Source organism: Nesoenas mayeri, assembly GCF_963082525.1.
Source record: "Nesoenas mayeri genome assembly, chromosome: 7".
Taxonomy (NCBI): domain Eukaryota; kingdom Metazoa; phylum Chordata; class Aves; order Columbiformes; family Columbidae; genus Nesoenas; species Nesoenas mayeri.
Genome location: NC_137551.1, coordinates 11087413 through 11105686, shown reverse-complemented (window position 1 = coordinate 11105686; position 18274 = coordinate 11087413). Strand labels below are relative to the sequence as shown.

At 43.6% G+C, this 18274-nt stretch overlaps 1 protein-coding gene across 1 annotated transcript; it reads right to left on the bottom strand.

Moving 5' to 3' along the window:
• Positions 1-13915, bottom strand: SNCG (synuclein gamma; the record flags this gene model as incomplete). Its single annotated transcript, XM_080347724.1, has 6 exons — positions 1-113; positions 532-544; positions 1095-1181; positions 7918-8045; positions 8676-8717; positions 13795-13915. The coding sequence occupies 6 exons, from the start codon at positions 13913-13915 to the stop codon at positions 1-3; spliced, it is 504 nt and encodes a 167-aa protein (XP_080203850.1).
• Between the last annotated feature and the right edge of the window lie 4359 nt (positions 13916-18274).

Sequence of the window (18274 nt, the reverse complement as noted above, 5' to 3'; positions counted from 1 at the left end):
TCATTGTTTCCCATCTTTTACATCATGATCTAAGGTCCTTACAGCCCTGAGATCCTTGTATTTTAATACCACGCTTTTACAGGAACGGTTCATAGATTTGGAAGGATCAACATCTAAAATGTGCAAATAAAACTGAGTAAACAAAAAACTTGTTCAAATACTTTTTTTTATTAGTTAAAAAAAAATATTTCCACAATGCCTAGAGATCCCAAGTGCCAGTGCAGATGGACACGAGACACAGATCAGTGAGCCCGACCAAAACACGCAAAGCGAGCGGGTCGGGAAGCCACGAGGGAAGTGGGGAGGGAGACACACAACACCCTGGTACACGGCTGCGCTTTACTTACAATCAGAGGAGTCTGGCTTACATATATTGTATGATTTGCTTATGAGGGAGGTGAAAGACTACAGAGCTGAATGTAGTTAGTCTATGGAGAGTGGGGTTTTCCTGTTGTAGTGTCAGCTAATGTTTCCATGTATGCTCTTGGAATGCTTTCTTTTGAGCTACAAGTCACTAAGTTAATTAATTGCCTTCATTTTCACCCTGTGAGAGAAGACAGACAGGAAAACAGTTAAGTATTTCCAGTGAAAAACATATATAAATAAAATTAAGAGAAAAATCAATGTTGGTAGTCACCATATAAAAACCCACTTAGGGCTTTTAAAAGACATTGCAGGTCAAAAATTAAAAGAGCTAATTTAAGTATAGAAAAATCTATAGAAAAATCTAGCTTGTTATCTAAGCATCTATAGAAAAACCTAACTTGTTTCCTATAGCTCTTCTAAAGTATGGCTGCAACCAGGGAAAAGCTATTCCATATGATGACAAAACCACAAGCAGCAGTTTAATCTGTCACTCGTGACAAATTCTTGCTCCGAAAAAAGGAAGAGGTAAAAGTGAGAACCCACAGCTTGGGTTTTGTCAAATAAGTCCTGAAAACGGGAATACCGATGGGCTCCACATGCAGTAGATGTATGATCACAGATAGCAAGGGGGAGATTGTCCTGGAGAAAACCAGTAACACAGATAAAGCCCAAGCATGGTCTCGAGAGCCCAGGGACACGGGGAAGCCACGGCCATGGCGTCACCTCACCTGTCCGCCGCTGTCTGTGCTTGCCACAGGGGTCCCCTCTCCTGCCACCCCCGGCTGCTCGGGCGGCTCCGGCCCAGCCAGGTCCTCCTGCCAAGTCACAAGAGAGATGTTTGTCCTCACCCGCACACATCAAGTCCTTGCCTGAATCTCGGACTATTTGAGCAGACTGCACGGCATGGGTTTGATCATTGCACACACTAATAAAATACCAGGTTTAATAGATGGCAAATATTGCTCAAAATCCATTTTAGTGTGGGTTGTTAGAGCAAATGTCTACAAAATAACAATTCAATTTCTTACAGCCTCATTTAGGGTCTTTTTCACACAGAAAATCAGTTATTTTTCTGAAGTTTTCCTTCCTGTCACCAAGACCAGAGTTTTGACTTCTTCTGTGTGAAGAAATCTGGTAGTAACAAATAAACTTACGTGGAGTGCTCTGAAGCACCTGCAGTTGCAGCTATTGTCACCAGTTTGCATTGTAGGTTTCTTTTCTTTCCACCTAACAGTCTAAAAAACTGCTTGTAAACCTTTAAAATACAATTTGAGGCAGGTGAAAGTGAAACAAAGGCAACAGCCTGGGGTGCTGGGGAAAACTGGGGGACAGCCCATATGAACACCAGTGCAGTGCACCCCTTCTTTTTAAAGGGAATGAGTGCCTATTGCTCTTGCAAGAGGGGAGTTCAGCTCTGACAAATGTGGGAATAGTCATGGAAAAGGGGATCCCTTCCTCAGGATGCTGCATCTGAGAGTGATGGATAGGCTAAAGAATCCCTGCTCAGCTATTGTGCTGCTTATTATATCCCTTAAATGGTGCTCCCTGCCAGGAACCTGCTCCAGAAGGATAGCAGTGACGCATCCATCTGTTTTTAGAAAGGGAAACAACCATGTTTCTGGAGAGTGTTTCTAAACAGTGGTGGAGGAACCAGCACAATGGCAGGATGAAGAGGTGTCAGGCTGTGTTAGGCATGGCTTCTCACAGTGTTTTTCTCACGCACTTCCCAGCCTGCTCAGAACAGGAGCACGAGATGAGGAAGGGCTGCATTCCTGGGCTGGGCGTTAGCTGCCGGGGATCTCAGGGAGCGGTCAGCCAAACAATATACAGAGGAGAAGGACCGTGTGGTGCAAGGGTCTTCACTTTGGATGAAGACCCAGAAGTTCCTGGGTACCAGCCGCAGCTCTAACATTGACTCTTAGAGTGATGCTGGGCAAGAAAGCAAGGGTGAAAATCCAGCTTCTCTGGAGGACACCAAGAACTCTGCCACTGTTTGAGTGTGCATCTCCTCATTAAATGGGATAAAATATTCTGAGAGAGAGGCATGTTGCAACCCGAAGTAATTAGTAATGCTCCTCCTGCTCTTGAACAGCAAGCAGATTTATTTTTCCTCTCAGAAATTATATATTGTCTTAGAAAAAGTGTTTTAAATGAAAAACAAAAACTGTTTTAGTTTGTTTCTTGTATTTTTTTCTTGGGGGGGTTGGAATCTTTTTGGCCAGAGAAGAAAGAAAACCAAAGTAGTTTAACATAGTAGCTAAGTGAAACACAAGACCTTAGAATTCATTACAGGAATAGTATACAAGTTTTTAAGTATTGATATATATAAAAATATATTTTACATCAAATATATATACTATAGAAGATTTATATGTTTAAAATACCATATTTCACCAAGTTTATGAAACAGCTACATGTTCAGATATCGCTAATGAAAAACTGAACAAATTAGGACCTGCCATTTATAAAATCATTCCTGCTCAAAGTTAAGAGGTCTTAAATAGAGCATACTATAGGCTTCTGGGTTCAGATATTTTAATATGTTTTCTTAAAAACAGATTTTAAAAGTCCACAGGTTTTGCAAAAAAAAAAATTTAAAAATTACAATTTGATTTCTGTATTTCACAGGTTCAATCAAATTCCCTCTTTCAGCTCAATGATTGTGTTTTACATTCTGCTGGCTGGGTCCATACATTAAATGAAATTTATATTTTTATCCATATTATGTTATAGACCAGTGCTTTTCTTTTCACCATCTCCGAAAATTCTTGAGATGAACAACAGGACTATCTTCCTTATCTAATAAAGAAAGCATGCAGAGTCTAAATGTTGAGTGCTGGAACATTACGCTCATCAAAAACCCAACAAATGCAGCTGCAAGCAAAATTTCTTTTATTATTATTATTATTATTTTAAGGCACTAAAACCAGAGAGGTTCACTGACAACCTAATCTGCTGCAAATTTAACAGCCTGCAATGGGACATCAATTGCATAAGGCGGAGAAAGGTTCAGCCTCATGTTGTGCTCTTGATCTTGGGCGCTGGAGCAAAAATGATGCTACTTGGCAGCGTCCCCAAACCGCTCCCTTGTACACCCTCAGGCAACCTGTCAGCTCCTATGGACGGGCCGTCCTGGATGTTTTTCAGGGTGAATTTGCTTGGAGTGATGCTGGTAGCTCTGACTAAGAGGTCAACTCGTGATTAAAGTGAGTGGACCCACTGACAGGATGGACAGACGGGCGTGCAGAATTCCTGTCTTAGCCTTCAAATCCAGGTGGACCTCTTGGGGTAGCTTTGGATTGATCCAACTCACAGCCAGACTCTCAGAGTTTCCTGGGGCTGCTTATACAAATAATACATATTTAATGATGTTTACGTTTTATCCTACGGGATTACTGGGGCACAGCCTTTAGCCATGAAGCACACACACAGTCTTGTAGACTTTAGGCCTTCACCAGTGCCACCTACTCAGCCATTCTGCAGGTGAAACATGTACGTGTGGATGCAATAATGAGACCAAGAGGGAAGCACAGAAAAAAAGCCTGTAGGCAGAGTACCTGACTCCACTCCCTGCCCCATGGGACACTGAAGGACACCACCAGGATGCATCACTGCATCAGTGAAGTACCAGGAAGCTTGAATACAAAGGAAGAAGTTTGAATACAAAGGGGAAGAGTTTTGACTATTTATTCTACTTAATTGTAAGGTAATTTGGCTTTTGATTTCCCTGTTCCTCTTGCTCAGTAGCTCTGACTTCCGTGGCCTCTCAGTTGCCCTTGGTTGCTCTCCCATAAGTGACACTCACCCTGCTCAAGCTAACATAAACAGAGAGGTCACTTATCAGCTTCTGCTTCTAATTCCTTCGGTGCAACTGTCTTAGCATTGGTGGTGTCGCAAGGTTTAAGGGAACAGAATTGAGGCCATGAACATCAACCATTCGTATTCAAAATATGCAGTGGTTATGAAAGCGATAAGCTGGGGTACGGTACATGTGTGCTAGATCAAGCGCAGAGAGAAAAGATGAGATCCAATGAATGTGCCTGGCGGTTGGACATAACTGACAACTGCTCAAATAATTAATGGACTGAAATAAAAAATGATCAAACCTAATTCAAAATGACAGAGCCATGAACTGACAACTAAATCATATAAAAACTGTCAGGGCAGATAGATCTAAAGGGAAAATCTAGGCGGAGGGCGTGGAGAAGCATCAGCTACTGGGGAAATTCCTCCACTCCCTGAGGGACATTTTGTGAGTATGTGTGTGTGTGTAACGTGCGCTTGTTCCCAACCACGTGGTGTCTGCAATGCAGCAAACTTTGTGCTGTGTCATGCAGACGAAGAATTAATCCTCTTCTAAGACAGGGATATTTAGGAGGTGGTTATCTCACTAAAATCCCTTAATGTCCACCCCAGGGACTGGGATGTGTGCAGAGCCACAGGCAAAACAAATTACTCCTTCGTCTCGCTCCTTGGTACATCAGAAAAATAATGTTTTAACTTACATATTTTTTACTTAATTCTGAAAACCTCCTCCAAATCAGTCAATACCTTCTCGTATTCAGCAGTAACTAGGGCCAGTGCCAAAGTCCTACTAGGCAGTGCCAACACTACTGGAGGTTGCTCTCGCATGGCGACTGGCACCCCTCCGGAGGTGTAGATTTACTTCAGCCCCATTTCCTTCTGCCTGTCTCCGAGCGCTCGCACTGAGGACAGCGAGGAGCAGTGGGCTGCCAGCTGCCCCGTGTGTGTCCATGTCTCAGTGCCTGCCATGTTCCACAAAGGGCTGGGTTCTTCCCCACGGCCAAAGTCGCCACCTGATACGCCTGCAGAGCTCAGTCACCTTGCAGCTGCAGCCCCAAGCAAAACTTAATCCCAAATCCTCAGACTGTCCCACTCCTTGCTACTACATGTCTGTCACTGATTCAAGCTATCAAATGCACAGATTAAATGTCCACAAGCTCTCCGTAACTGATATTAGTACTGAGAATGCTGAGCTGGGGACATGCATCCAGGACCACTCAGCTCTCCAGCTTCAAGTCATCCTGTAGCATTGCTCAGCGTTCACCATTCACACAATCCCCAGGTGCTGTGAACAACCCGTCTACAAAGTCAGCAGTGAACAACACTGGAGATCATTGTTGAAAACAGAAACAAGACATTAGCAACTGCTCTTTGCAGTTAAAAGGGAAGAGGATGGGATGGAGCATAAGCAAGTCTCAGGACTGGACGCAACAGCTCTCTCAAACTTCGAGGCTGGAATGCTTGTGTATAATTTCAGGATTGCAAGATTTTAACAGTGGTATTTGTTTTTCAAAGATCTAACTGCTATACCTTCTCACTCTTCTCAGTGTATCTCCAGCGGGTCCCTCAAGTGCATTACAGTGTCTGGTGCTGCTCTTGGCAGCTTCAGGTTCTATTTCCATTAGCAAATTATGGAGCACAACAGAAGCAGATCCAGAGGGAAAACAGTGGGTGAGAGGGCCCAGCACAACCCCTCTGCTCCTTTCAGGGCTCTCCCTCTGCAGCAGCTCTGGCCCCATAGCCATGAACCATCAGCAGCTGGGATGCACTTGGAGCCCCTGCCATTGCTACCCAAAAGGTATCCAGCAGATGTACCTGAGGTACAGTGAGTGAGGATGACTAGAAGATCTGCACTCCTAATTTAAACACTAGATGAGATAACCCTTCTCTTTCACAGAAACAAATACTTTTCTTGAATTTCTTTCTCCTGTGACTTCTTTCACCTTGCATTTCTCCTCTTATTTCCATTCTGCTGCCCACCTCTGCTATTTGACATTACACCATGATGTCATATCCAAAGCAGTTTCCTGGCTCCCTCAGTCTGCCCTTTGGCATGGGACACATGCCACATTTTTATTTCTTGCTCAATCCTGACTTAAAGTCTCAGTCACAGTTCAGATACTCTAACCCTCTGGAAAACTCAGGTTTTGTATATTGTCTGCAGTCTGCATAACCCGGAACCATTACTAGGATGAAGGAACTGCTGATTTTCTAGGGGACTACTTGCACAAGGATGGAAACAGGTAACATCAACCATTTTGGGCTGTGAAATTACCACCTGTAATGCGTAGCTCATCAGACTTTGAGGGAAGGATCTCACTAGGACAAAAGGGAAGTGGATTGCTGCTGCTCTGCCCTTGCCAGAAAGGGAGACAGTTCAGTATCTGCAGGATGGACTCCTACCATCAGCAAATTCCTGGTTCTCCTGGGTCAACCACCCTGCACCCAGCCAGTCAAAGGGTAGTAGGAGAGGGCAGTCTGGGCCCACGGAATTAGGAATCAATGTTTGCACTCCTGCAGCCTAACTGCTGTTCCCTGTGGGAACAGAGATTAACCTTATCCCAAGGGCTTAGCAGAACTTCTGTATCTGCCCTTTTCACATGCTTTCAGGAGGACATTTTGCGTCACTCGTAGCTGCTGTTCTGCTCTTTTATTAGGCTATTCTCTCAGGATTTATATGGTGTGCAGAAGTTTTGTTTCACTTCACAATGTGTTTATATGCAGGCCAGGAAATTAATCAGCCAAGTGTCTGAACAATTAAAACTATTTTGGCCAGCCTCTCTTTGCTTCAGTTCTGGGTTTGGGTGTGTTGTGACTCATCTAGCTTATGTTGCTATCAACTCTATTGACCACAGCTCTCTAAAGAGGGGAAACACAGCCGGGCCTACTAAAGAGCTGTCAAATATCAGCCTCATGTACTGTACAAATGGATGCTGTTTGTTGCCACCTGGTGAAAGCATCTTCTCTAGTGATCAACATTGCCTTCATCCAGGGAGCCGTTCTGCTCCTTCACATGCCTCTTAATCTCCTCACTTGAAGCAACCCAGTTTATCAAATTAGGCTGGAGGACAGAAGACACCTTGTTTGAATCAGGTTTAATTCATGCATGGTTTGGGTCACGTGGCCTTTATCAACAAGTGTTTGGTTGTTCTCAAAATCAGCACAAAGCAAAGCAAGAGGGTCAGGCTCTCTGCTGGGACCAGATGCTTCTGTACAACAGGTATGAGGCTCTGGATGCTCACTGCAGCCTGGTTGTGTTTCTACTCAAGTCCCTGGAAAAAATGCTTTTCTACATTCATAAGAAAACAGGGAGCCGTACTCTTGCCACCAGTGCCCACTGATGGGACAAGATGCAAATCGATTAACATGTCTATCTGAACACAAGACAATACTTCTTTCTTTCCTGTGAGGGTGGTCAAATGCTGACACAGGTTGCCCAGGGATGTTGTGGAGTCTCCATCCATGGAGGTATTCAAAACTCAATTGGACACAGCCCTGGGCAACCTGCTCTCATTCACCTTAAAGGTCTTGGACTAGGTGATCTCAAGAGGTGCCTTCCAAATGAAATGATTATCTGGTTACAGATTAAGCATTATATAATAGTATTAAACATTATATAAAAGCAGATATTGCTGAAAACCTCTCATTTAATAGGTAAAACCATCAGATGTAGATGTTTGCAGATATTGTAAGTATAATGTAAAGACAACTCTTCTGTATTGCACATGACTGAAGAAACAAACATACCTTTCTTACAACTCCTGTAGTAGCCACAATGTTCTCTGCTCCTTCTACAGTCTTGTTTGCCACAGTGTTCACACTGGCTACTACAGCTTCTCCCACCACATTGGCCTGTTCTTTGGTCTTCTCAGCAACTAGGATTTCAAGAAAAGCAGAAAGTCAATGATCTAGACACTGCCAAAAGGTCAATAAAGCAACTGCATTAAGAGAAGAAATTTCCCCTGATACAGTCCTTATTTGGATTTTTTTTATGTGAGGTCATGTCTGGATTTATATCATGTACATTTAGATCAGATACATTCGTCTAACTCAAAATGCTGCTCAGAGAGAAGCACTGCAGCCTATCAGTCTTTGTGGGCAACTGGAGAATGAAAAATTCACTGTAAGATGCTAAGGGACATCTGTGCAAATTAGGTATTTGCAGACTGCGTGTGACCTCTCTCTTGGTACCTTCTGTTTGATTTAATACACCTGGGTAGGGAGGAAAGAAAAAAGTAATTCAGTAATGAAATTCTCCAGGGAAAGGATCCATTCATCCATTCATCTCTCTCCCAGGCAGTTCAGAGGGCTGCCCAGCCTTGGAGCTTGGGATACCCAGAAAGATCCCTCAGGGTCCCTGACTCTGTGGCTTCCATTCAAATGGAAGGTCACGCAGATTAGTGGTGTTGCCCAGAGACCTTCCATGTGGCAGTAACGATGGCCTTATCAAGATGTCCAGCCACACAGCACAGACTTCCACATCCTTTTCAGGGCTGTGCTCTTACCTGACGTCACACTTTGCACCACGCCTTCCTTGGTTTTGGTACCTGTGAAAGGAAACACATGGTCCATCAGTGCTACCTGGCAAAGAACCCTCTGGACATGGATGGGCGCCTGTTCTTACTAGGTGCGGTGAGGAGCTGTGGTGCTGCCAGCACCTCCTGCTAGGACACAAGCCCTTTGTGGAGGTGGCAGAAGGGACCAGCTCTCATCCCCTGTGAAGTCAATGAGCACCTTTGTGTTGGGAGTTGAATAACTTCAACCACAAATTGTCTGGAGATTCCTAGACCAGAAAAATCTTGATCATGCTTAAGTAGGAAAAATTGTCCCTGAAATATTTCCAAAATGAACAGTTGAGTGGACGTAAATCAATGTTAAGCTAATTGTAAAAATGAATGAGTATTAAGTGACCTGATGAAATCTTACCTACTTCAGTCTTTCAAGACATGGAATCCCACCTGTGACTCTCCCTGGCCTTTCAGCAGGATCCTTGGCTGCAGTGGTCATTAAAAGCTTCAGTCTACACTTCTAATAGAGACTCTAATAAAGACTTTAGCAAAACTTGAGGCTGAATTTACAAGACAACTACCATTCTACTACATACCTACTAACTAGATTTCCATTTTGGTGCCTCAGCTTCGGCTGTGCCTGCTTTCAGCAACACACAGAATGTAGATGTTTTTATCTCAAATTATGGACGTCCACCATATGTATGCTTATATTGCAATTTATCTCGCTGTTGTCAAGACAGAAAAGCTAACAGGTTAGAAGGGCATCCAGTTTGCAAGATGAGTTGCCTTTAAGGAATAATTAATTTCTGTGGTTTTCCTCCAAGCTTGAAGTGATCTGCTATACATCCCTTCCATTCGTATACCGCAGCACATATGTTAAATCATGGTAGATGGACAAAAATAAAGGATTAAATTTATCTCTTGGAAGGTAAATAAGCATGTGCCAAAAAGTTTCACTGGTCCCACTTTGCTGTATTTTGTAAATCAGCTCTACCTATACAGGCTCTTTTCAAGTTTCCCATACTGACACAACAAAAGGAATTTTATGGCCGACTGTCAAAATGATAGAAATACAGAGCTGGGCAGATCTTTAACTCCAGAGGTTCTGGAGCATCCATGGGTGTGGTGGGAGAAATGAGCTACAAACTACATTTAGTTCTCATTAACAGCCTGAAAAGCAAAACAGGTGCAGCGCCCTGATAACAACAGATCCAGCCCAGCTCTGTTCTGCCTGGTACATATTATGTTTTATTGAATGTAAGTCTCAATTGTTGATTTATTTTGGTGGTTGTAATGGTTGCCTGTGGCAAAACAAAGCTGTTCTACTACAATATGCCCTCAACATTTCGCTCCACCCTCCCAAACTGTGTTAAAACTGAAGAGATGAATCTTTGTACTTTATTGTTACTGCTATAAGCTCCAGTTCCTAGTGACGCATGTTACGTGTGCACTGCTGTAAACTGGATTCAACAACGATGTCTGTGATACATAAATATGTACAGATGCACAGCAGTGAACAGAGCAGATGCAAGTCTGAAGCCATGAACAGCAACTCCTGAACTGGCCAAATGCACACAGTTCAACTCAGACGCCATCCTGCTTCAGTTTCCCTCCCAGTGCCATTCCAATAAAAGACTGCCACAATATTGATTTGACATACAAGATCTTCTCACACCAGACACAGATGTTCTAGTTTATCACTTCCTTGCTGGTTTTTGGTCAAAGAGCAGTTGTCAGGTAAGTGAAGTATATAATTTGCTGTACTAGCCTTGCATATGTTCAGTTTTGCAATAAACATGCTTAGTGAGACAAGAGCTGTACTTCTGTGTATTTTTTTTGCTAGGCTTTTGATTTAAGATGACTATCTGGGCTCAGTTCTTTTGCAAGGGGAGGGTACTAGGTGGGTGCTGTATTTTCTGGTGAAAAATAATTCCAGAAAGGAGGGATGCAAGTAGAAGAAAAATACCTGAATCCATTTTGTGACAGAAGCAATGGCAGTGGAACTTGGCACCGCCAGGGCGAGCCTGCCTCATCTTCCCAGCCCAGTCTCCTGACCACACCCAATGACTCAGGCTCAGCATCCATCCATGATGCACCACATGAAATCGGACCTTCTGGCAGATATCCCTCCCAGCAACCCGCAGTCTGTTGAATCAGAAAGTGATCACCTGATGCTCAATCTCATTTCACCCATTAGTCCTTGCCTGCAGCTTGTGTACACAGAATTAAAAGTTCATGTATCCTGTCTCCTCTGAGTGCTGTGAGTCATCCTGAAGAGCTTTGGGATGGCAAGGGTGCAACTGAGGTGGTGGAGTGCTGCTCAGTGGGAAAAGAGTTGTAGCAGAAAAAGATATTATGAAGTGCTGTAACTCCTGCAGGAGTTCATGCTGGACTCATTTTGTTTAAGTACAGCTTGGTGCATTGAGGCTTTCTGCAACATGCATGATTGAACGCTGTTCTGGAAAAATGGAAGTGCATTCTTTATCAAGGCTTCCTGAATTATAGTATTAAACAGTACTAACAGCCTTATGTTCAACACTCTGATGCAGCTTTGCATTAACTTCATTAATTAACTTCACCATCACATTTCTCCCTATTTAAACCAAACACAAAAGATAGCCCACTGAATCAATTTCTGTACCCACAATAACCATGCAAGAACCCACAGCCAAATCAGCACACCCAGAGGCTGCTACAGTTTGGAGAGCAGACTGTGACTTTACTAAGTGCAAAGGTGGCCCATGCTACAGGATTTCTCTCTCTTTTCATGCACGCTCTTCCCTTTCCATGGCAGGGCAGGAGCACCCCAGGCTCCTCGTGACCCCACAGAGATGGCAGCACCTTTACCCAGCCCCGCTGGGAACTGCAATGCGGTGCCAGCAAAGGAGGGAGGCACCTCGGGCTCTGCCACAGGTTCTAGCAACTGAACCTGCATGGCTTGGAGAGGAGGGATGAGGTGACCTCAGAACCCCAATGACACTATCTGCTCCAGGAGGATGCTTCTGAATGAGCTTTTTTCCTCTTCTTGAGGCAGCAGCAAGTGACTCATCAGATGTGGTGGCTGTGCCCAGACATCTGGAATCCTCCTTGAAGGGTCAGTGATGAGTTAACACAAACCTGAATAAAAGTCAAGGCTCCACTTAATCCACCTCAGGCTCTGGGGTTCCCCCCTCCCTTTCCTAACTTTCTGAAAAGACCCTCAAGCTTTCATACAAGTATTATTTTCTCCTAGCATCCAAAGATTTAGGTTGCGTCATGTGACGCTCCAGACCATGCTACTAGGATGGAGCAAGGAAGGAACAGTTCAGGTCTCTCATTAACCCTTCATGTGTCACAGACTGAGGAAATGTGGCACAGGCAGCATACTAATCACTCCAACTTTAATCAATAATACCTGGCCTCCACCTTCTCTATTTAAAAAAATCAATTGTCTCAGCTAATCAGCATCTGACCTTTACTTTTCCTGCTTGTGAAAGACTGAATATCCCCAAAGGGCTGAGCAGACCTGGGCATGCAACAGGAACTGAGTCAGCCCCAAGGCAAAGGACCAGCCAGTACATGACAGGGCAGGAACTGGAGGTATACAAAACCTCCCAACAAACCAAAACAAAAAAAGGAGAGAGCATTTCATCTTCACCTTGATCCATATTTGATCCTCATTCAGAGATTTAGGTTTTAGGAAGGCTTTTAGAAAATGTTTTTGAAAAGGTTAGAATCTCATGAGCAGACTCTGTATCTCACGTCTGTGCGGGAATGAAAAACAGGTCACAGTGTGGAAAGATAGGACATGGCTGAAGAGAGATGTGAGGAGTTATGTATAAAAATTTGGAAGAGTCCTTTCTGACATTCACTCAAATCAGGAAGCAGCCAGAGCAGCAGGGATGCCACAATCTGACACCCAGATGTGACACTTCACAGGCTGGGGTTTCAGTTACTGTGGTTAGTTTAAATATTTACAAGGATGCTGTTTACCTTTCTTCTTGTGAGTCAGTTTCAAACTGAAATGTGAACTGTTACATACATTCATTCTCAGTATAACAATAGTTGAGTGCTTAAAATTTTGGGATGAAGACATTACCAGATCTGCTACACATACAGTTTGCAATTCCTTTGTAGCTTACAAACAAAAGTTTTTGTAATTTTTGTAATTAACAAAATCAGTAGCTATTATCAATATAACTGTTTTAAACATAGTAGCTACGTACAGCTGCGGGTGTTGCAGCGTGACAGCAGGAAGATCCTGCGTGTAAACTTTCGTACTAAAAAAAACCCAACTCACTCATACATCTAGCAAATATAAAAAGCTGTGTCAGGTGCAGCAATCAGCACCACAGCAATCAGTCTTGGGAACCTAAGACTTCACAGATTTTTATAGTATCTGGAATATCTGACCATCCAGTCATATAATTGCATGCGCTAGATAATGGAGATAGCAGGTTTCAAGGGTGACCTTGAAGAGGAGGTTTCCGAAACAGCACATTAATTGTGAGAGAGGTCTCCAGCAGGACACCAGGCATGCTGTTTTCCAGATTCTATCCTTCAGGCAAAATTAATTTGGGTGTCCCTTGTAAAGCAAGATTTCGTTCCCCATGTGTGCATGGGGAATGAAACAGATCAGTGAACAAGAGAAGGATTTCAGGACAAAATGGTGCGTTTGTGGGGAGACAGATGCATCCTGCAATCCCCACTTAATAATGCTGCAGGGTCCTCTCAGGGACCTCCTCAGCGTGTGTCTCACAGTGCAGAGGCGAGGTGGAGTTCAGCAGCGCTTGGATGCCTGGAGAGTGAGTGACTCATCCTGCAAACAATCAGTGAACAGTCATAACAGAAACCTTCCACCTGGGCATATGCTCCTTAACATTGCATTAGTTCTGCCTCCCCTGAAGTAATGGTCTTTTCTATTTCTAATTTGCAGCTGGGGAAACTGAGGCACAGGGAGGATGTGGCACCCCAGGCTTACACAGCCACTCCGTGACAGAGCTGGGGATGCTATCCAGACCTCCTGCCATTCCCTTCCAAGTTTTAGCCACAATATGATTTCCCCAGACTTTCTCAAAGACAGTCTATGCAGCAGCTCATGCTCAAATGTAGACTGAAAATAGTTCTCTCTTACCTACATACATCACCCCTTCTTTAGTCTTCTCTGCAGCCTCTGTCACTCCCTGCTTGGTCTTTTCTGCAGCAGCCACCACACCTTCTTTAGCGATGGAGAAACCTTTCTTAAAGACATCCATTCTTGTTGCTTGCTCGGGTATTACCCAGACGATCTGAGGGACAGCAGCAAAAAGCACCTCCAGACAACGACTGCAATGTGCAGCCTTACCCTCAGTGGATACTCGGTTTCTCTGCTGGGCTCTGTCTTTGCTCTTACTCCTCGGCTGGATGAAGGCAGTGTGGCAAACCTCACAGCCTCTGCTGGCTCTTATTGATGAAGTGCACTGCACTGTAGCCAATGCCTGTGAACAGCTGATACTGAAATATTAATGATATGGATCTGCTTGGGAAGATTTAAGGAGGGCGGGAGAGAAGAGAAGAAGGAGGACATCAGTAGGTAAGGGACTGCCTGGAAAATTTCCAGACAGATAAAGCTTTTAAAATATGCTGCAATGCTCTCACTCAAGGATGCTCTCATGTAAAGAGGGAGACTTTTTATCTGAAGAGCTGAGTTCCTGAGAGGGCATCTCCCCAAGGCTGCAGCAGGAGGCAAACACAAGCTCTCCTGGGTTCCCAGAAGCTGGAGAGCATGTAAAGTTGGTAGCGTTTGTAGCAAACAAAACAAACAGAGTCAGGTTTCTTGGTCTGGCAGTTACCAGAATCCATCCTGCACAAAACAATAACAAGAACATGATTTCTAGTAAATACAGAGAGAAAAAGGGAACCAGCTAGAGCTTGGTGCCAAATGAAGGGAGCTGGGAGTCCTACTTGCCATGTTTGTCAAGTCTGAAGTTGGCCCCTCAAGGCATTTAGTATAAATTACAGTTCCTCCTCAGCTGCACGTCCCATTACAATGGTTCATTTCTGAAAAATCAGATGCCTGTTGGGGGAAATCCTGTTTCCTATTTGTTTCTCTGAGTCGCTGTATACAGAGCTCTGCCGCTGCAGAGTGAGACGACATTTTACACCTGCGTCATTGCCTATGTCAGAGGTCTGTGCCGCACAGCACGGCAGGGCAAGAAAATCTTCCAGCTGAGAGGTGATTGGGGAAATCTTGCAGTTTGCATAGAGGATCCATCCAGCCTCAAGGCACCTCTAAGAAAAAAATGCCAAAATGTAGGATCATTAATCACAGTTGGATATCCTGATGTGCTTAAAGTTAAACTCAAGCTAAATTGTTTTCTGAATAGATTCAGAGTAGCCTAAATCAGCTATTGTCCCACTAGCACAAACTGATATTCAGCGCAGGGACCTGTGAAAGCAATTGCTGGTGCAACATGCTGATTATTTATTTTTATTATTATTTAATGGTGCCTTATCTGAAACTACAGAAGCCATGGAGCACTGGCCTCTGAGCACAAACCCTGACTGGCTTTGGTTGCTTTTCCTTACGAGGCAAACAGAACACGAAACGAAGAGGTATAACTGTATGATGGGAGGGTAGCACGCTGTAACGTCTTGGGGTGCAGTGGTCCATAAGCCACCGCCGCCACGAGTTACCAGCCTGGAAGGGTCAGATGGGGAATGACTACAGAGAAAAAACAAAAGTCTGAATAAAAAAAATGACACGTCTGTACATACACGGAAACATGTACACAAATATAGTTCTTACCATGGAAGTAAGCTCAATTCTTTAGTTTTGGGGAGTGTTTTTTTACTCCATACTGAAACAATTGCAAGACTGTTGATCTGGAAAATAACATACAGATTTCTTAATCTTTTTCTCACAAATGGGTCTACTTACTTAGAAATGAAGAACAAGAGTTCAATTTGAATGCAGAGGAGCCATATCTCTGACAGATTAATTTATCAATTTATCAATTGTTAATTAAAAGGAGTGCAAGATTCAGAGGAATGCCATCACAACATACCAATTACTGTAAGAGCTCTCATTGCTCCAGATTGGCAGCAAGGAGTGAAAAAAGATTTTTCTTACCATCTTTCAAAATTTCCCTTAGGTGGCTGGCTGACCACTATCCAAGGTGTATGGCTGGTGCCCATTTTTGCTCCCAGTGTATTCTTAAATTGGAGATGCATGTCTCTTCTTGTATCACACAACCACTGGTTTAAGCTAGCTGCTCTCAGAGTCACTCACATGATTTCCATTGATTTCATTAGGCACAGGGCAAGAGTCTTGGTTCTACTACATTTGATAAAAAGTGAATTTCCCATCTTTGGGAATTGCTGCTGGCCCCACTTAGTTTTTCACTACGCTTCCAAAAGCATTAAAGCAGAGCAGAGCACTTCCAGGGTTATGGGTTTCACTGGTATCTTCAGTAGAATAACCAGCCTGATAAGGGCGAAGGAGAAGTGTATTTTGATTGTTAAGCTCTTGCTCTGTCATTGCCATTTGTACAATCAAATTCTGTATATTTTGCATTGCTACTAAAGGTAACAAATATGTGAAATACCAAGCCATCCTGGGATGTAAAATGTGGATCATCACCAGACTGAATTAGCCAATACTTGTGTGGGATACTCCTTTCTTGCCTTCTCCTCTCCCAGTGACCTTCAGAAAGAGCCCACAAGAGGCATTTAAATGCCTTGGATCGTTCCCAAGGCAGCAGGCAGTTTGCACCGGCATTGTTTTACCTTGAAACCCTTTTAGGAAAGCTCTGGACTCAGGACAATGCTGTAGGTGATCTATATAGGGTATCAATAATGGCTCCTGAATATTTGCCACCCCACGGCAACTGTGGTACCTATTTCTGTTCTATGCAGGGGATCCAGTTCTGATTTGTTGCCAATCTTGCATCGGGTAAACCCAACAACAGGAGTTAATGTAAGCAACCTTGGCTTTCAGATTTTGCAAAGATCTCAACTTTGTGACTGAAAAGCAATTTTCCCCTTGTACGAGATAACATAAACAGCATCTTAAGAGAAGCTCCTCCATTCGGAGAACCCAAATTCCCATCTCACCTGACAGCAACCTCTCTTTTTCTGTTACCTACTGTGGAACACTGGAGAGAGGTCTGTTATGCTAGACATTAAGTTGCCAGTTTTTCCTATTGAGTTTCATTCATATTACTTTCTAAACAAACCTGTGTCTCACAAACACCTAGCTGATCTGCCTAATACCAAAAGAAATTCTCCTCTTGATTTGTGCAGTGACCAACCAACTGCTGTTCATTTAAAGGCTGAATTCCATCTGCTCAATCTTGTTCATAGAGTCTCTTGCTGCAGAACTCCAAAGTTTCTGGAGAGTGCCTGAAAGTTGCAGTTCCCCACCTCCCACACGCTCAAACCTCTCTCTGGGTGTTGGTGGATAATCTCTGGAAGCCCAATGCAATGCCTGCCAGTAATACTGAAATATGGGCAAGACAAGTCTAACGCAAGTCTACCTATTCCCAAAGCACAGATGCAAGGGAAAGAAAAAAATGCAAAGCAGAAATCAAGGTTCCTTGTCCTCTACCACCTGACGTTTCTCTGTGTCTGCAACAGATTAAACGAGGATTTTACTTAATTTGTGTTTCTTCCCTCTTCGATTTTCCCAATTGCAACAAAACCTTAAACACGTCCTTTAATGATGAACTTATGCTGGAGTCTCTCAGTTGACAAAGGCATCTTGCTGGATGAAAGGAGTGGGATTTGGTCATATTCTATTGAAGTATTTAAATAGTGCATGATGTTTGACAGACAGGTAAGGAAAGGAAAGACAGACTGCTTTGGTGGCTGGTAAATATCCTTTGTTCAGGAAGTTTTTGTATGGAGAATAATACTAACATTAGCAGGATCAAGCCTTGCTCTATATAAACAGAAATCCTCCCTCCTTCTCTCTCTGTCCATTTATGAAAACTTCAAAATGCCGAAAGGAGAACTGTCTCCGATCATTCATTTTCATGCCATAACAAAAACAAGAAGTTCTGTCTGACATCCTCTTGGCAAACAGTTTAGGACTTGAATCCCTGCATGTACGTTTGCATAGTTAATGAGTAATTTCCTCTGCCAGGGAACAAGCAGTGTGAAGGCTGATGGACGAGCCATCTTTAAGGCACATACAGCGAGCAGAGCGCTGCCAGTACAACACTCAGCAGTCTCCTCTGACTGATCTTTGCTGTTGAATTCCATTGATAGCTTTTGAACAAACTAAATAAAAATATAGTCAACAAGAATTCATCTTCGTCCTCAGAAGGACAGACCACTGAAAGGAATCCTCCCCAGCCCAGCAGCCCCTGCTGACCCCCTGTCTCCTTGCTCCCCTTCCCCGGAGCTGCTGCACAGGCACATGTGTGCATCAGCAGCGGGCAGGGGATGAGACAGCGTTTTCCAGGTCTGAAAGGCAATGCCTAATGAGAAGTTACTCCCTTGCTGTGCAGCTATGATCAAAACTGTCCTATTCATCTTCTCAGACATAAAATCCTTTCAGTTATTCAGTCTGCTTCAGAGATTTGGAGCTGGGATAATGAATCTAAAGCAACACATACTTAATAAAATAATTC